Here is a 19,234-nt window from a genome sequence, read left to right as displayed (position 1 = left end):
TCATTAGTTCAGACTAGGAAAGTCTGTAAATTAGAGTTATTCCCTCCACAACTTTTAACTGCAGCTTTGTCCACATATCCTCATTCCCTGAGGTCATTTACTTGCATGAACACTTATGGTAGCAGCAGTAACATATGTGATCTCCAAAGTGACAGAATATACCTTCCAGACTGTGAACACAAACCAAGCCAGCAGGAATATCCACCAAGCCCCCAATTTAGGTGTTACACTGCACTTGCAAGTGTATCATTACCATGAGCAGTCAAAACCAGCATATGAGGCAGCCGCAAGAGCAAAACATCTTCTCACTGAAAACAGTGGGTGTGTTCACACTAGAAGTTCACATACATGCTGATGGGGTCTGAGCTAGCAGTGACTGACTAGGAAGGTTCTTGGAGTTGTGGTGGACAGCTTGATGAAAACATCAACCCAGTGGGCAGCTGCTGTGGAAAAGGCAAATTTCATGTTGGGGATCATTAGGAAAGGAATAGAAAACGAAATCGCCAATATCATAATGTCTTTACTCAAATCTGTGGGGTGACCATGGTTAGAATATTGTGTGTGGTTCCAGTTTTTTGTTGTTGTTCAGTCATGTCCGACTCTTCGTGACCCCATGGACCATAGCACGCCAGGCCTTCCTGTCCTGCGCTCTCTCCCGGAGTGTGCTCAGGTTCATATTCATTGCATCGGTGATGCTATCTAGCCATCTCATCCTCTGCCGTCCCCTTCTCCTTTTGCCTTCAGTCTTTCCCAGCATCAGGGTCTTTTCCAGAGAGTTTTCTCTTCGCATTAGGTGGCCAAAATATTTGAGCTTCAGCTTCAGTATCTGTCCTTCCAATGAGCACTCAGGGTTGATTTCCTTTAGGATTGACTGATTTGACCTCCTTGCAGTCCAGGGGACTCATAAGAGTCTTCTCCAGCACCACAGTTCGAAAGCATCAATTCTTCGGCGATCAGCCTTCCTTATAGTCCAGCTCTCAAAGCCATACATTACTAATGGGAAAACCATAGCTTTGATTAGACGGACCTTTGTTGGCAAGGTGATGTCTCTGCTTCTTACTATGCTGTCTAGGTTGGCCATAGCTTTCCTCCCAAGGAGCAAGCGTCTTTTAATTTCATGGCTACAGTCACCGTCTGCAGTGATCTTGGAGCCCAAGAAAGTAAAATCTGTCACTGCTTCCAATTCTTCCCCTTCTATATGCCAAGAAGTGATAGGGCCAGATGCCATGATCATAGTTTTTTTAATGATGAGTTTCAAACCAGCTTTTGCACTCTCCTCTTTCACCCTCAACAAGAGGCTCTTGAGATCCTCTTCACTTTCTGCCATTAGGGTGGTATCGTCTGCATATCGGAGGTTGTTGATAATTCTCCCAGCAATCTTAATTCCGACCTCTGATTCATCCAACCCGGCATTTCTCATGATGTACTCTGCATCAAAAAAGGTGCAGAAAAGGGCAACCAAAATGGAATTCCTGTATAAGAATAAATTACAATGTTGGGCACTCTTTAGCTTAGAAAAAAGGGGAGTAAGAGGGAACATGATAAGGTGTATACAATTATGCATGGTGTGAAGAAAGTGGACCATTTCTAGTATCTCATAATACTACAACCCAGGGTCAACCAATGCACTTCAATGGTGGGACATTCCAGAGAAACTAAGAGTGCAAGCCTATGCATGTTTAGACAGAAAAAGTCCTACAGCTCCCAGCATCCCCCAGCCAGCAATGCTGAGAGTTGAAGGACTGTTTTTTTCTGTCTAAACACACGTAGGATTGTACCCTAAAGTACTACTTTTTCATACAGTGCATAGTAAAACAATGGAATTTGCTACCACAAGTTGTAGTGATGGCCACAAATTTGGATGGCTTTAAAGGGGGATTAGACAAATTCCTGGAGGAGAACCCTGTCAGTGGCTACTAGTCATGATGACTATATGTTACCTGCAGTATCAGGGGTAGTATGCCTTTGAATACCAGTTGCTAAGAAGGCACAAGTGGGAGAGGACTATTGCACCCATGTCTTGGGGTTCTCACATGCATCTGGTTGTTCACTGTGGGAAACAGGATGCTGGACCAGAGAGGCCTTTGGTCTGGCACAGCATGGCTTTACATATGTTTTTAAAAACAGGAATCCATTTGACTGCTGTGGCTTCTCTTTAAGAAATCCTGTGCACAGTGGTTTTGTCAAGAATATGGATTCTTTCAGCACCCTCACAATGCTAACTTCCAAGGTTCCTTAGGAGAAGGGACAACACTCAGGGCCAACCACATGTTTTGTTAAGCACCTAGGATAGTATCGAATGTCAGTCCTATGTAGAGTAGACCCACTGAAATGAATGGAATTGAAGTCAGTCATGACTAACTTAAATCTCATTCATTTCAATGGCTCTACTCTACATAGGACTAACATTGGATACTACCCCTAATTAGCAACTCTGTGTGTGTTTTCTTTCATAAGTAGCAGCTGTGGGGGAGGGGCTGATCAGGATTGGGACTACAATATGGGAGGAGAGAGAGGGCATCCCCCCCCCCACTTCTCTGTTCCCTCTGAGTTTAGCTGCAATCCTCACAGCAGCTGGGGTCGGGAGATGGATTTCCCCAGCAATAATACTGTTGTGAGTATTTTGGGGTGGCCTCATCTTGAATGGGCAATTAACTTCCATTAGCTTTATGAAAGACCTGCTCCTGATGCAGTTAAATGCTGCTCAAACTAGTTTGTTGATATGGATCCACACAGCTGTCTTCATGTGTGGACTCTCCTTGGAGCATGGCTATGGGGCCGTCATGATGAGTGCCTGCACTTTGACATTTACCGTTACACCACTGTCTTAACTGAATGCATAATTTGGCCCTCAGTCTTATTTAAACTCAGCTTAGATTTGTAATGTAAACGTTTGTACAGTGACAACTGTACAAACAATACATTGTCTACCGCTGGCTTTGAAAGGGGTGGTTTGCATGGATTTATCAGGTTTTGGTTTTCGATCGGAATGTGCTTGGACTTGGTATTCAATGAACTGAAGCATTATCAGCCTAGTAATGAAAGCTTGCCACAGTTACAGACTATTAAGGGTTTGCAAGGTCACACCATAACCATGCAGACAAGTGTAGCTACTCAGCCTTGAAAAAAGTGTGAAAAAGCTTGGCTGGTTTCTGGCTCCATCCCAAGATATGAACCTTTCTGCTGCCTTCCCTCACAGTCATTTTCACCTGCCAGGTTAGCACCAGGCAGCCACTGAAGGGACAGTGTGAGATAAAAGTTAATACTGTACATATTTGTTCACTGCATTTATATCCCGCCTTTTTCCTCTTTCAGGGAACCCAAGGTGGCTTACATTCTCCTCCTCCTCTCCATTTTATCCTCACAAAGACAACCCTGTGAGGTAGGTTGGGCTGAGAGTCTGTGACTGGCCCAAAGTCACCCAGTGAGCTTCCATGGCTGAGTGAGGACTAGAACCCGGATCTCCCAGCCCCACACTCTAACACTGACTCACATCTGAATCCCTCACATCTAACTGTTCTAGAGGAGTACTCAGCTATATCTGTAACTAAAATAATAGATTATCTCTCAGCTCCTTCTCAAGTGGTTTTGACAAGGGCTTGGCATGCTACGGTCCCTTAACTTTCAGCAGCATCACAAAAACAGGCAAGTAAGTATGATGCTAGGGAATCATGTCTGCTTACTCTCCACCCCACCTTCCCCCATTTTAAACCATTTCTATTGTGTTCTGTATCTCCAGTGTATACTATGATAGAAAGAAATGCAAGCAAGTTTGGGTCAAAGCCTATCTTTGTTGCTCTGAATAAATTGGAATGGGTTTTTCCTTCAACAAACATCATCTCTCACATTATTATTAACATGACAAAGCTGACTTCAGCACGTTTCAATTTCACACTTCCCTAGGAAAGATAAGGAAGGTAGCAACGAAAGGATAGTCTATAATATGTCACAGGTACCAGGGAAATGTCAGAACCTCAGGACAACCATGGGTGGTCAGACCAGAATCTATACATGGAGGGGCACTCCACTGGATGGAGCTGGATGTTTTGGTCTGCTGACCAGGTGAAGACCAGAGAGCCAGGGTGGTGTAGTGGTTAGTGTTTGACTAGAACTGAGCAGACACGGCTTTGAATTCCATCAGCCATGGATGCTTCCTGGATTACCTAGAGCCAGTCATTAACTCGTAGCCTAGCCTAGGTCACACAGCTGTTGTGAGGGCAAAATGAGGGTGGAGAACCATTTATGTTGCTTTGAGCTCCTTGGAGGTAAAGTGAGGTGTAAATGTAATTAATCTATAAATAGTAAAAAAAAACAACAACACTATGCTATGTCTGGCCAGTCAACAGGCTTCACACTGCCTGCCAATCAAAGGGGCCAATAAAACTTTATTCCCTTCAGCACCAAAAAACCACATTGAGGCCTCTGCACATGCTTTTGATGGGAACTGAACAGGCTGGGGCCTAGCCTTGAGCCTGGAGACTCAATGAGCAAACTGGGATCTGTAACAGAGAGACAAATGGCAAGGACTTGTAAGGGAAACCTTCACTGCTGTATAAACAAGATCCTTCAAGAAAAGGTACTTGAGTCAAGGTTCCATCATTGCAGGGTTTTAGGAAGGCAACAAAAGCCTACTTGTTTACTCTTGACCTTCCCCTGACCATGTTTTACTGCACTCCTCTGCTCTGTAGATGCAATTATGCTGTAGATTTTTTAGTAAACTTTTATTGCTGGTGTCTGTTGCTTTATGAATGTTTGCTGCCTATTTATTTTATTACATTTCTGTACTGCCCAATAGCCAAAGCTCTCTGGGCAGTTCACAAAAATTAAAACCACAAGTACAGCATAAAACAATATAAAATATACAAAGCTTAAAACTACAATATAACAGTACAACCAGAATAAAACCTAGCAGCAATGCAGAGATTTAAAATATAGATTTAAACCAGCAGAGCTAAACGACTAGAATTCTAAAATACTGAGGAAATAAAAAGGTCTTCACCTGGCGCCGAAAGGAATACAATCTTATTATTGTATTGGGTTTCTATTATATGAATGCTAATGTTGTAAAGCTGCCTTGGGAGGGCTTCTGCCCTGAATGGGGGCCTTGACATATTTTAAATAAAATAATAAATTTGTCAGGTTAGCCCAAAACATTTGGGTGACGGAAGTGGAGTCCAAATGTGCCCCCTCCCCTGTGCTTGGGCCAACACATTTAAAAGTCTTGCTGTACCATTCAGACATCAATTGCTACCTTCATCTATGCTCACATGATGCTGCCGCCTGGCACAAGTCATTTCATCATGCTGCTTCCAGAATAGATGTTATCGGCCATTGACTTAGGGCCGATCTACATTGAGCCTGCCATCGCAATGATTTTGGTGTCCCATTGGGTTAAACACTCTCACATTAAAACATGATTATTCAAACTCACCCATTTTCCCCGTTGCAGTGCTTCATTGAATGCTCAAGCTCGGTTCACACTGTGCTGTTTTCCTGAGCGCGCTTGTCTGATCTCGGATGCTAAGTGGGGTCAGCCTCGGTCAGTAGTTGGATGGGCGACCACCTGGGAATCAGGCTTCCTGCACTGAGCAGGGAGTTGTTGTATCCCCTCAAATGACACTAAGTTTTACCCCCTCCTATCCCCCGCTCCAGATTTTTTTTTTAAAAATTAAGGCATTATCCTTGCATAATCATGGCTTCTCCAGGTTGTTGTTTTTTTTCTAATTGAGGCATGATCTTCAAAGCTTCAAAGTTGTGAAGCCCCAATTCTGCGAGGATAACGCCTGAATTAAAAAACAACTAGGGATGGCAGAGAATTCCGCCATGGATCTCGGTGGGGCCGAATGCCAGTGCATTCGGCCACCCAAACTCCATGGCGGAATGGCCTGCCCCCCTGCCCCCCCACGGATCCCCCCGGGACAAGACTTACCTGGGGCAGATCTTCTAGGTGGCGGCGGCTGCGGCAGCTGGTCTTCCGACCGGCTGCCGCCGCCGCCATTTCCAGTCTTGTAAAAAAAAAAAAAAAGACGTGATAGGCTACGTAAATCTTTACGTAGCCTATCATGGCTGGGTGGGCTTAAAAAAAACAAAAACCGCGTACGCAAATGGCGGCGGCTATGGCCACCGCCATTTGCGTTCCTTATTTTTCGCCATCTGAATCTATGTAAACATTTACATAGACTATGATGGCAAAAATAAAGGGGAACGCAAATAGCATAGCGGGCGCTATTTGTGTCCCTTTTTGATTCACCATTTTAGCCTACGTAAATTTTTACATAGGCTAAAACGGCAAATCAAAAAGGGACGCAAATAGCGCCCGCTATGCTATTTGCGTTCCCCTTTATTTTCGCCGTCGTAGTCTACGTAAATATTTACATAGATTCAGACAGCCAAAAATAAGAAACACAAATGGCGGTGGCCGTAGCCGCCACCATTTGCGTACACGGTTCCACCCCCCCCCCAGAGCCCTCCGCGGCCGGAAATCCGGCTGCAGACGGTGCTGGGCTGGGCTGGGCCTGGCCGGCTGCTCCGCGGAGCTGCTGCGGAGCACAGCCGGCCATCGAGGATTCCAGGGGGGAGGAACAGATCACCTCCCCCCCGTTGAGGATTCCGGGGGGAGGGACAGTACGCCTCCCCCCACACCATCAACATAATCTGCGAAAGGTAAGTCCCTTTCGTACATCCCTAAAAACAACATCCAGAGCAGGGGATGGGAGGGGGTAAAACTTAATCTCATTTGAAGGGATACAACAACCCCCTGCTCAGCACAGGAAGCCTGATTCCCAGCCGGTCTCCCGTCCAAGTACTGACCGGGACTGACCCTGCTTAGCTTCCGAGATCAGACAAGTGCGCGCACATCCAGCCCTTTGCATGTTGCTGAGGAAACAGAGGCTGCTGAGGAAGCTATGCGATTGATAGCCGGAAGAACACATGGGGCTGTCGAGAGCTATGATTGGACAGGAGGGAAATACAAACACCGCTGCATATGGACAGGCGGGGGAGGTGACTATGACTGGATACGGTAGCGAAGGTGGAAAATCAGAGCACATTAAGGGGAAATACTGGGGTATTAGGGTATTGAAAGTGGGAGCACAGAAGTAGGAAATTCCAGTTCCAATTTGAGGCAACTACTGCATAGTGTGAAAGGTGGGCATTGAAACCTCATTGGAAGTGAAAAAGACGGTAAGTGTAGATCCAGCCTTAAATAGGTCTTCATACAGTAAACCATATGTTGATTGTGAAGAAGTGCTGGAGCTAACCCCAATGTTCCTGGCCTCGGGCCCCCCAAAACACCCAGTAACCGTCCTGTCCTGCCAAGAGGCATTAAATTTAGCACTGAGGTTGATCAGAAAGGATCACAGCAACTTGGGGCTGGATACCTGTTTATTATAGAGGAAGGGCAGATTTCCTTTAGCCAATCACCAGCTCAGCCCAGAAAGGGGCCACCTTTGTCAAGAAGAGGTAGGGTCTTCCCACTAAGCCCAGCTGTTATCTATTTCCCAATTAACAGGGGCTGAGCATGGCCTTGAGCAACAGGGTCAAGAAGCTGGTAGAAAACACACCATCCCAGCTGGATGCCTGGGATGTGATGCCCAGGCCTGGTCTCATGGTAGGAAATGGGTCATCATTCTTGACAATGATCATCCTCTTAAGCCTGTGTAACAAGACAAGGCAAGGAGCATGTAGAAGAAAACTGGCATTGATATCCTTAATCCCTCAAACTGGGACGGGCTAACACATCATTGCATAAATTGGCCAGAGGATGTATGGGGTGGACTACAAATTGTTTGCTGGACAAGAATCTGACCTGGGACCCTGAGTCTTGCTACTCAGTCCATCCTGATTGATTGTAAATAGTGATAGTGCCAAACTTCAGAAGTGGAAGGTTTGGAAACTGGCAAGTTAGGAAAACACTGAGCCATTGTGAGCCAAGTCCAAACTCTCCCCAACATTTGGGCCTGGCCCATAATGGCTTTGGCTGGCACCTACTCCTGGTGTTGGTCTCTCGCCTTTTCCAAGCAGAATGTGATAAGGAGAGTTTGCAGCAGGAGTGAAGGCCTTATCTTTAAGGCCTGGATGCTTACATGGAGTGTTAATGCCATGGATCATCATAGGGAATCTAGTTTGTAGGGCTTCCTGGCCCAATCCAGTTGAGAGCCAGTGCAAAACACATTGTTCATTCTCAGCTACCTGAATGATGAGGCCTCTGATGCCAGTCCCCACCCAATGTTCCCTCTTTCAAAAGTATTTGTCTTGGGAAGGAGAACCACTGGGAAGTGTGCTTTCCTAGGCTACTATGTTGACCCTGAAGTCTGGGGGGAAACATTTTCCTCTGACTGTTCCACATGAAATCTTGGGAAGACCAATCCAATTCCATATCAAGATAGGGTGATTATGTCTGTCCCTCGTTGTAAATAACTATTCACCTCACAGATGGCAAATAAAATAAGCCTCCAGGCAGCTAGGCAAAGTAGCTTGTAAAGTGAAAAATAGTAGCTTCTTGTTGTTTGGGAGCATTTGGTATGCCACAAATGGTGTGTGCATGATCAGTCTGTATAGCACATGTTTTGTGAACTAGTAACAAGGGGGTGGGGTCCATAAATTCACATGCCAGCTCACTGGGGCAATTTTCTCTGCACTTCCAGCTCCTTTCCACAGAGGAAAGAGGTGCTTTCTTCCCACAAGTTAGGCTTTTGCAGGACATGTGAGCAATGTCTCACAGCTCCTGTTGCCATCTTCTGCAAAAGCCACACCAAAAAGGAGAGAAACTCTCCTTTCTTTTTGCATGGAGAACTTGGGGGAGGAAGGATGGGGTGCTTTCCCTCCCTTCCCATTGGGAAGGGATATGGCAGCAGTAGCAGTGAGATGCTGGTGGTGCTTTCTGCAAAGGCCCAACTTGCAGGAGGGAAACCACCACCCCTCCCCCTGCCGACCCTTTGTAGAGGAATGGAGGGGCAATTTCTCTCCCTTCCTGCCAAGTTTTTGTGCACGGCCAGAGCAGCAAAGTGCTGCTTGTACCTTCTACAAAAGCCCAGAAGGAGGGCAAATACTCTTCTATATCCCTCCAAATTCTCTGCACATGACACACAACTCAGGGGAGGGAGGAGGCACTGGCAACCTCAAGTAAACCCAGCCAAAATTTGTGGACCCATGGCTAGTAACACTGACTCTTCAGATGCCAATAGAGTGATGCAGTGCAATGTCAACTGTTCTCATCTTTTCCCCCTAAGATTGTGTTTTGGGTCACAGAACCTGATAAGTGTGTGTGTGTGTGTGTGTGTGTGTGTATCCATGGCCCAGCTGGAGTCCACCAGGAAAAGAGCCTTCAGTGTGGTGGCCCCCTTCCTGTGGAACTCCCTGCCTTCAGAGGTTAGGCAGGCACCAATGCTGTATTGCTTTTGGCACCTCCTGAAGGCTTTGTTATTTCAAGAGGGCTTCCTTGAGTGACTAGCCATGGTTTATTAAATTCAGAACTTGGGGTTTATGTTTTAATTGTTTTAACATGGTGTTTTATTCTTTTATCTTCATTGCTCACCACTCCAAAATCTTTTGATGTGGAGCGGTACATAAATATTGTAAATAAAATATATGAAATTGATGGAAGACAAAATACCTTCACCACTAATTAACTGCTGCCAACCATGTATCATGTTGCCAAAAATTCTTTAGTCTTACTTTATGTAAAAAAAATGGTTAGCTCCAAATACCTAGAATGTTTTCCTGTTATTGTGTATTAAAATGGTCTATGCTGCCACAAGTATCTGCAAGTCGCTCAACTTTGTCTATCTGCTTTTACAGATGTCTGCCAAAATTAGGTAATACAACCAACCAACACACATTTACTCATTCATATGAATCAGTTATGGCTCTTTAATAAGGGCAGGAGGGGTGTTGTCATTGGTGGTCTGTTTTTGGTCAGCCACGGCCACCAAGAACTCTGAGCACAATCTGTAGTTCCCTTGCACATTCCATGTCAGTGAAGTTATTCACGAGAGGTGCCCACCAGATCTTGCCCGGTGTGCTGATATAGTGCTTTGTCTGAATGGCTCTCTAGCACTGAGTGTGTTTAGGTTGCAACTTGACACAAGCTAAATAGGGGAAGCACTCAAAGGGGTTGTTCACATGTTGTGGATCAGTTTTAGTTTCTGGTCCAATAGAGTGGGGCCTTGGTTGAGACCTGATAGGGAGTCTTGCCAGTATTCAGCTTCGAAAGATGCTCTGGTTCCTTTGATAGCTGAATGAAAGGGACTCATTTGCTGGGAGTATCATTTTTCCATCATTGCCGAACTGGGGCAAGAGAAACTGCACCTGTGGCTGTATGAAGCAAGAAAGATCCCTATTAATTAACTGTGAAGCGTCTGGGGAAAATATACGTAGACACAACCAGTCATTACACATAACCATCAACAGCCTTTCCTATCTGCCTGATTAATACTTCTGCTATTCAGCTCGTGTCTTACTTGTTGGCTTCCGCCAGGCAGCTGACTGGCCACTGTGTGAACAGGATGCTGAACTAAATAGGCTGTCGGTCTAATTCAGCATGGCTCTTCTTATGTTCTTCTGCTACACACAACAAAATTTGGTCTGATGAAATGATACCTCTTTCCCTAGCATGCACCTTATTTTCTGGGATCAACAATAATACATGCTTCCTTTGCCAAACATCTTCCCACCATACATGGGAACCCTCTGAATCCACAGACTCAGCCTTAACTCAATGGTAGAGCACATGTTTTGCATGCAAATCCCAGAGTCAGTCCTCCTGGATGAACCTGCCTAAAACCCTGGAGAGCCACTGTGAGGCAGCCAGACCAACCTTCCCTAACCTGGTGTTCTCCAGATGCTTTGTAGTACAACTCCCATCCTCACTGACCATTGACCATGCTGGCTGGGGCTGATGGGAGTTGTAGCCCAACACATCTCGAGGGCACCACCTTGGGGAAGGCTGATGTAGACAATCCATGCTGGATCCAGATTTTTGAGGATCCCTGGGCAAGATACCCTCAATGGGCCCACTCCCTCAGTGAGTCTACCTTCTCACACAATTGTCATCAGCTGCTAGTGTTCCTCTGCCTCTTCCTCATCATTGCTACCACTTGCTTGCTTGACAGGCAGAGAGCCAGTGAACAAGTAAGGAGTGGCATCTACTGCTCCTCCTTCTCACCCGCTCCAGTGTCTGGGCCAGAGAGAGAGAGACACAGGTGAAAAGCAGGTTGCAATGGTGAAGAGGAGGAGCAAGTCTAGGGGGCTCCTGTCAGTGAGCCCCTGCTGGGTGTGGGCCCTCGGCAGGTGCCCGACCATGCCTACCCTTGACGCTCTGTAGTCAGTACTGAACTAGATGGACCAGTGGGCAACTTCTTATGTTCCTATGCCATGGAAGGGACAATCTAACTCCATCGCCTAGTACAGGGAAACTGCAAAAGAATGCTAAAGGTTTCATACAGTGCAAAAGTTAAAAGTCCAGAAGTAGCACAAACAAATTTACACTGAATGTGAAATTTGTCCTGTAAAAATGGGCACAATCCAGCTACATTAAGTACATTTCGTTCCCATTTATTTCAATAGGAGAAGCATCAGACTCAAAGTCTCCTGTTCCACTTACAGCATCTGACCAAGTGGGTTGTAATCCATGAAAGCTCATGCTAACTTATTAAAAATACCTGGACAACTAAAACAGTTAGTCTATATGAGTGCTACGCTTAACCCTTGAATTTGTAAATGGAAGGCTAACACCGTTATACTATACTATAATTAAAAGAAGAAGAATTAAGCACCTGGCTGGGAGTGAAATGTGCTCCATTTTGATGGGATTGTATCCAGCATTTTAAGCCCTCAGCCAAGATTATACCCAACACTTTAGAAGGATGCAGGAGGTGGAAATAGATCTTCCAAGTATCACAGTTCCCTGGTATATTATTGTGTTTTGGGGTGAAAATATATATAATATTGAGGGAGTAGCTGGAGCATCCCACATTTACAAATACAAACTGCAACACAATTTTACCTAAGGTGCAATTCGAAAAGAAACTGGAATATCCTTTTCAGGAATTTGGAAGGAAGCTAAAAGTCTTTATAAGACTAGCAAGATTCCTCAGGAAAGTTTCAAATGTTTCAGTCAACAACAAATTGGAAATAATTTGAATTTATTTTGGAGGGAACAGGGAAGGGAGCCTGTTGGCATGCTGATTTCAACTCCATCCAAACTTTTCCTCATCCCTTCCCCATTTCACCAAGATGGTATGCTTTGATTTAGGGTACTGGGGTCAGGGAAAAATCACTTCATAGAGGGGAATGGCTACATAGCAAGAAATAGAATTCTCCATCCTGTACCTAGAACCTCTGAGCATACACAAAGTGCATTTATGTGAGTGAACAGCAGCAAAGAGTAAGTGCAAACCTGGGATTTGAGGGAAGGGCTAATTATTCATGCTCCTGGGAGTAAGCATTACATGCGTTCAGTAACATTTCAGACTTTAAAAGTTGGTGTGGGTGGTGATGGTAGTGGATCCAGTAACTGAAATGAAACAGAATCCTGAAACATGTCCAGAGTATCGCAAAAATGTTCATGAGATCTCTCAGTTGTTGGAGGAAAAGCGACTAAAGCTGAAATTCTTCTGGCAGCTTCCACATATCCCTCTTTACAAATTTAGAAAAAGCCATTATATGAAGTTTTCTTTAAAGAAAGCATATTGTGACTTTAGATTGCTATGACAGAAGGCTGAATTATTTTAATGTGCTCGTTTGCTTGGATATACAGTACCTTAGTACTCATGGTGTAGCGCTGTGTACCCTTACCTGAACTCAGTGGGACTCATTTACTCTCACTGAGCTCAGTTCAGAGTAAACATGCATAGGACAATGCTGTTAATCTTACAAGCTAAGAAGCCTCATGGGAAATTTGGGGGGCAAAGAATGCAAATCCAGCATGTATTGCCACTTCCATTTTGTTTGAATGGGGCCTGTGAAGGATTTGCACACAGCTATCTTTGAAATGAATGGTGTTTGTATCATAGCAGCACTTTCTGCTTCCACTTCAAGAAGACTTTGCTTCATTTGAGCACTGCATTCATCTTTCTGTATGCATATGAATACATACACACAATTCTCATTGGAGTACTTAGAGGTCAAAATCAATGGACAAGCACGTATCACTAAATACCCAAACATGAGACCCTCCATGAGCCGTACATAAATTGTGCAGTTGGCTGGAAATGCCACCTAATCCCAGCTTAATTAAAGCAGTGTTCTCAAACTCCTGTTGCGTTTAGGGAGTGAAGAGTATAGGACAAGCAATATACGAAGAAAATAGCGGGCAGCATGGCTAATCTCAAAGAGTTCGGAGCTTTTGAGCTGCATAAATCAGAGCAACTTTTTGAATAGCCTCATAAAACACAATATCATTGCCATTCCGCTCACGGCTTTTGAGTTCTTCCTACAGCATACAGATCATTAGGAAACTTCTAAGCAATCAAGTAATGTGAGTCTGATGAAATTATTCAATCAATGCATAGGCTCATGGAAGCGGCATAATGCAGAATTGCATAGTTTCGATATGTTTTCCCCCACCTCCAAAAAATAGTAGAAAAACCTTTCTTTGTTAATATGCATGCTAGGAAAATTTACAGAAGATGTGATTGGCTTCAACATTTTCATAAGCATGCTTACTGTAGTCTTTCTGAGCTGCCTGCTCCCATCCATAATATTCGAGTCAGCAGAAACACATGAACTATGCCAGCCTTCTCAACAAACAGAGAAACATAGCCTGCAACGTGTATACTCTAAAAATAACCAAAGTGGGCATTAATCAGAGGAGGGTGTGAATTTGGTAGAGGAAAGATCATCTATATTTAGTTTAATGCAAACCCCTAATGTTTTAACCACAGCTCTTGGCATCCATTCCTGTTGTGGTTGGCTAATAGATTGTCTATTAAGACACCACACATGTTCTAAAAAGGAAATCTTCATGATAAATGTATAAATAAAAATACCCTATAGGAAACTGGGCGAATCAGCTATTACTAGAGATACACAGCAGTTACCATTGTATTGGTGAATTCTCAGCTCCCTCTCCCTGACACATACACATCTTCTTTCTCTGTATTAGACATTTAATGTTTAATTTTTGCACACTTTAGAGGTATGATGATATTGAGAAATAATCAGTCTTTTTGCCTCTTTGGATTTGGAACTATAATACCTGTTGTTTCCATCCCCCGCCCTGCCTTTGAAAACTGTAGTTCAGAAACAGTGTAATTTGTCCAATGATTTTCATCCTCCCTCTATACTTAAAAAACAAAACAAAAAACACAGCCCTCTACTCACTTGAATGTGTTTTCTGAAAGATAGGGTTTCATGCAACACACATACAAACCCAAAGCCAGAATCCTGTCTTGCAACTTGGAGTTGGAGACTGGAGGCAGATTTCTCTATACTTTGGAATGAGCTGCTGCATTTAGCTACTGACCCAATTTAACATGAAATTGTTGCTTATTTCAGGCTACTTATTTTCCATACCCATAAATGTTGAAAAAAGGGAAGGAGAATGAGAGTTCTGGATGACAATTATCAATTTGCCAGTTTCATGGCAACATAAAGCCATCTATAAAAAGAGCTAATCCCCTTGTCAAATGCACCAATTGTCTTTCCAAGTGAAATTAATTGTCTGAGAAGCCACTTTGGATCCCCTCCTTCCCTTTTCTCAGCAAATGTACTTCTGCTGCTGGATCTAACCATCAATGGCATTTGTTTTTTTTTTTTGGGGGGGGGGTAATTAAAAATAAAATAAAATAAATTACATAGCGCCGTATTTGCCAGTTATAAATAATTAAACCGGGCATCCAGTAAACATAAATAGCAATTAATGTGAAGAGAGGCAGGGAAGGAACTGTTTGATGCAAAACCACAGTGCAACAGTGCATGCAACTGCACACTTTAGTGAGAAGGGAAAACGGGAGTCTCCCTGCGCCCACAGTTTTCCTTCACAATCCAACTATTCATTGGTGAAAATCATCGTTCAAGTGCACAGGGAATCGTCCCGTCCTCCAAAAATTGCCCTGTAACTTTGCCTGCTCATAACAAAGCACACCTTGCCCCGCAAAGGACCGTTTCCAGTTAAGTTTTCGACTTCAGCAACTTGCAACTACGTCAAAAATGCCTTGAATAAATCACACCGTCTCACTTCTAGCGGAAAGTCGGATGCTGCGAACCAACACTCACTCATCTCATATTCAGTGACCCAAGCAAGCAAAGGGATGCCATTAAGCACCCCCTATAGAGGTCTCTCTACCCTCAGAAACCGGGCCAACAGCTACGCTCCCGGGATCGCTGAGCAAGCAGAGGGGCAACGTACCCAAACTCTCGTATGTCGTTCCCCCCACCCCCATCTCCAGAAGCATGGATTTCTCAGCCCTGATGATTCCCTTCGGGGAAACCGGGCGTTGCGATCAACGCCCGGCAGGCGCGCTGACAAAGCGGAATCGCTTAAGTCAGAAAGGCCCAACAGAGTCACCAAGTTGGCTGAGTAAGGGAAGTGGCCTTGGCTCCGGGGCAGCAAAGAATGATCACCATTGGAACCTTTACCACTGGATGTGCGGCGGGGGGGGGGGGGTCCGACTCTGACCATACCTGGGAGCAGCCACTCGCTGCTCTCTCCACCCCCCTCCACACCTACATCTGGCCAGCGGGGAGGGGGGAGACTGAAGTTTCCCCTCCCTCCCCCAAGAGCAGGTTTGGATGGCTTTCTCTTGCCAGCAGAGCCAACCCCTCGATGCCCGCTTCCTCTCTCACGCGTCTCCTGCGTGTGCGGCTTGCAAAGCACTTCTGTGAAGAACGACCCACCCCCCCAACACACACACACACACACACACACACACACACGCATTAAGCATTTTGTTAAGCAAATATCCCCAAGAGAGATTTTTTTTTTCTTTCCTTTTAAGGAGAGGAATGACAGATCTGGAGGGCCCTTCCCGCTTTGGCAAGGAAACAAACAGACCCAAACCCGGGGTTTTTGCTGGGATTTTGAACTCGGGGGGGGGGGGGGATGCCGCTCCCCTTCCCTGCTTTCTGGGTGACTGGCAACGGTGGGTTTCGCGCTGCGCTTGCTGCAGGAAGCTCTGTGAATCATGCCCCCGCCCCCCGAAAGTCCCCGTGTGGCCGTCGATGCTGCTGCCAATAGGTGGGGCCCAAACGCAGCTTCGGGAGAAGTGGAGGGTGAGAAAGGGTGGGGGCGCTTTAACCCTCTCTGTGCTGGATCTACGCCTGGTAGCTAGCTGGTGATGGCGGGCAGGCAGGCAGGCAGGCAGGCAAAGAGCAGGTCTTCCCTCCCCTCAGTCGCCATCCCACAAGGAGGTGAGGGCATCAAGGAGGCGCTGCCATCCGGGCTGCTGATGCCACCAGCGCGGGCTTCGCGAGGGGGGGGGGCGGAAAGAGGGGGACCGGACGCTGCTCCCGCGACCGCAGCATCGTCGCCGCCCGCCGGAGGGAGGCGAAATGCAAAGGGATCTCCTCTTTGCAAAGATCTGCTTGGCGGAATGAAAACGTTCACGTCGCCAAACCACCTGTTCCTCCAAAGGGGGTGGGGGGTAATGTGGGGGCGTGTGTGTGTGTGTGTGTGTGTGTGCGCGCGCGCGCGCGGCGGGTTGAGGGGGGTGGGCTGTGTAGGCTTGCGATCATTACAATATACGGGGGATAGACCAGGCTTTCCCAGTTAGGGCACCCCATCGGCCGCGGGAAGCCTGAGGCGAGAAAAGAGCTGATGGAGAGACAAGCTGCAGGGTGAAAACCAAACTCTGGCTGTTTACCGTCATTTCCCTTCCATCGCTGGGAACGGGGGTGGAGGGGGGAGGAAGAGACGCTAGGAAAGAACCTTTCCTCCTCCCCCCCCCCCGTCCCAATCACACAGGCACATACCCACTTTTCAAAGATTCCAACCGACATCTAGTTCAGATCCGTGCAACCAAGCCCCAGAGAGCTTAGATCCATGCAACAAAGCCCCAAATCTCCCAGCGTTCTTATTCAAGAGACAGTGGTCTGTCGTGGAAAGCAAGGCAGGGACTTGGGAGCTCGGGATTAAAGGAGAGGGAAAAGGCTGCAAAGGCAAGCCAGCAAAGTAGGCAGCTGCGGGGGGGGGGGGGGCAGCGGCAGCAGCTCCGGCTCGTCTTACCGATATGAATGATCGAATCCGCCAGCGCCGCTTCCCAGGTTCGAGTCCAGCACACGGACACCAGCAAAGTGAAGGAAAAAACTTCCATCTCCTGCGCTTCGAGCGAGCGGGGAGGAACAGGGGGGCAGGAGGTTAGGGATAACCAGCGACGCGGTCGGAGGAAGAGAGAGAGAGAGAGAGAGAGAGAGAGAGGGAGGGAGGGAGGGAGGGAGAGTTTGAGTTTGAGGGCGCCTCTGAAATCCCGGCTGGATCCTCCCGGAAAGAGCCGCAGCTGGTTGCAAGAGGGAGCCGATCCAATCTGGCGGGGGACCTTCTCGCTACGAGCCCCGCGTCACTTCGGGGGGCGGCCGGGCATCACCAGAGTTGCGGGGAGTTGCTGCAGCAAATCCATCGAGCTCCCCCCCGCAGCCCCTTCTCCTCCGGAGATGTCAATGGGGCAGCCGCTTGGCGCGCTTCTGGGTTCATCACATCCTCCTCAGTCTTTTCGGAGGATTTTTGAAACCGCGGAAAAGAGGGTGACCTTTGTTTTCCTCCGACGGCGATCCGCACAGCCAGGTGCCCAGCGCGCCGGTCCGGCAGAACGACTTGCAACCCGCAAACCGACCAACCCTTCCAGCGCCCCCCCACCCTCCCCCCAAACAAACACCTCAGCCACCCCGGGGCCGGGGGGGGGGGATAATAATAAGAAAAACAAGAACAACTCGCTTTCCTTTCAGATCTCCAGGCGAGTGACCAGATCCTTGCAAAGTATGTGTAGGGGAGAGCACGCTCCGTCTCCAAGCTCCCCCCACTCTCCAACACCCCCCCCAAAAAAAACAACCAAACCCCAAAGTGAACTTCAAAGCAATGCAGCTGAGAATGCAGAACTGGAGGCGGGGGGGGGGTGCCAGAGGAAAGCTTGATCCCCCCCTCAAAAAAAAAAAAAAAGCAGAAAAGGGAGGCGGGGGGGAACGATGGTCGTCTTGCTTTCCCCCTCCCCGCTGCACCTTTTGGTTGGGGGCGAACGCTGCGAAAACCACTCTCCGACGTGGTCACCCGAGAAAGCAGATCCACAGAGCTGTGGATTGAGCAAGGAAGCTCAGCAGCAGCAAAAGATTTGCGATGATGCTGTTCTGCAGTGGCGGCGGCGGCGGCGGCTTCAAGCCCGAGGAGGCGTTTTGGAGCTTGCTTGCTTGGTGGGATGCGGAGAGAGAGAGGGAGAGAGAGAGAGAGAGAGAGAGAGAGAGTCCCCTAGCTGCTGGCAAGCTCCGCGGCTAGCCAGCACGTTGCTTAGAAATGGATCACCTAGGAGAGAGGGCGAGCGAGAGAGAAGCGCTATCAGCCAGAGCGAGTGGGGAGGGAGAGAGAATGAGGAAGCAGCTTCCTAACAGCCACTTTCGCTCCGTATCTGGAGGGTGAAGGAGAAATCACACAGAAGAGCTCGTCTGCTAAACGGGGGGGGGGGGGGGCGAGAGAGAGAGAGAGAGAGAGAGAGAGAGATCTTCCGCTGGAACTAGGTGAAAGGCAAACGCAGGGACAAGCGCATCCGGAGGAGCTGCAAGAGGAGCGTTTCAGGGCAAAGGCGAGAAGAGGGCGAAACGGACGGGGCATGTCTCTGGCCGCCGTTTAGAGAGGGAGATGCCGCCTCGACGGGTTTAACCTTGTAACTCCGCCGCACGGCTCTCAGTCTTTGAAAAGTGAGTCAGGGGGCATGGCTTATGCGGGGGAAGCAAGGTGGTTGAGCGGGACGGGGGAGAGGGAGAGGGAGAGAGGGAGAAGGTATCCAGGACGCCTGAATCCAAGGGAGTCAAAAACAGAGACCCAGCGAGCTATTAATACGAGCTCAATTATCAACGTTTGTGATGGGATTTGGCTCACAATAGACTTTTAATAACGGTGGGGAATTACTCTTGGGCAAGCGGGGAGGGGGGAGGGAGAGACACCATCCTGGGCGGGATGACAACGATGCTTTTTTGCTCCCCCCCCCCCACACCATGACATTGTGGCCTGAAAAAACCCTGACTGGAGCCTCTGTGTAGTACAGAAAGGTGTCAGTTCAGCTAGTTTTCTAGCTTGGAATCCAAAGCACAG

The 19,234-nt window shown here is 47.2% G+C and overlaps 1 protein-coding gene across 1 annotated transcript in view; it reads right to left on the bottom strand.

Annotated features, from left to right (window-relative positions):
* GRID2 (glutamate ionotropic receptor delta type subunit 2) overlaps positions 1-17,400 on the bottom strand; it is a 1,421,890-nt gene extending 1,404,490 nt beyond the window's left edge. The window contains exon 1 of the mRNA XM_084855634.1: positions 17,165-17,400. Coding sequence (XP_084711760.1) covers positions 17,165-17,252 — 88 coding nt within the window. The 5' untranslated portion in view covers positions 17,253-17,400. The remainder of the gene's footprint in view (positions 1-17,164) is intronic.
* Positions 17,401-19,234: the final 1,834 nt, after the last annotated feature.

The sequence above is a fragment of the Heloderma suspectum genome, chromosome 5, assembly GCF_057233095.1.
Source record: "Heloderma suspectum isolate Gila_16-S chromosome 5, 16-S_ref, whole genome shotgun sequence".
Classification (NCBI taxonomy): Eukaryota; Metazoa; Chordata; class Lepidosauria; order Squamata; family Helodermatidae; genus Heloderma; species Heloderma suspectum.
The sequence above is the reverse complement of the archived record's forward strand: the minus strand, read 5'-3'. Positions and strand labels throughout refer to the sequence as shown.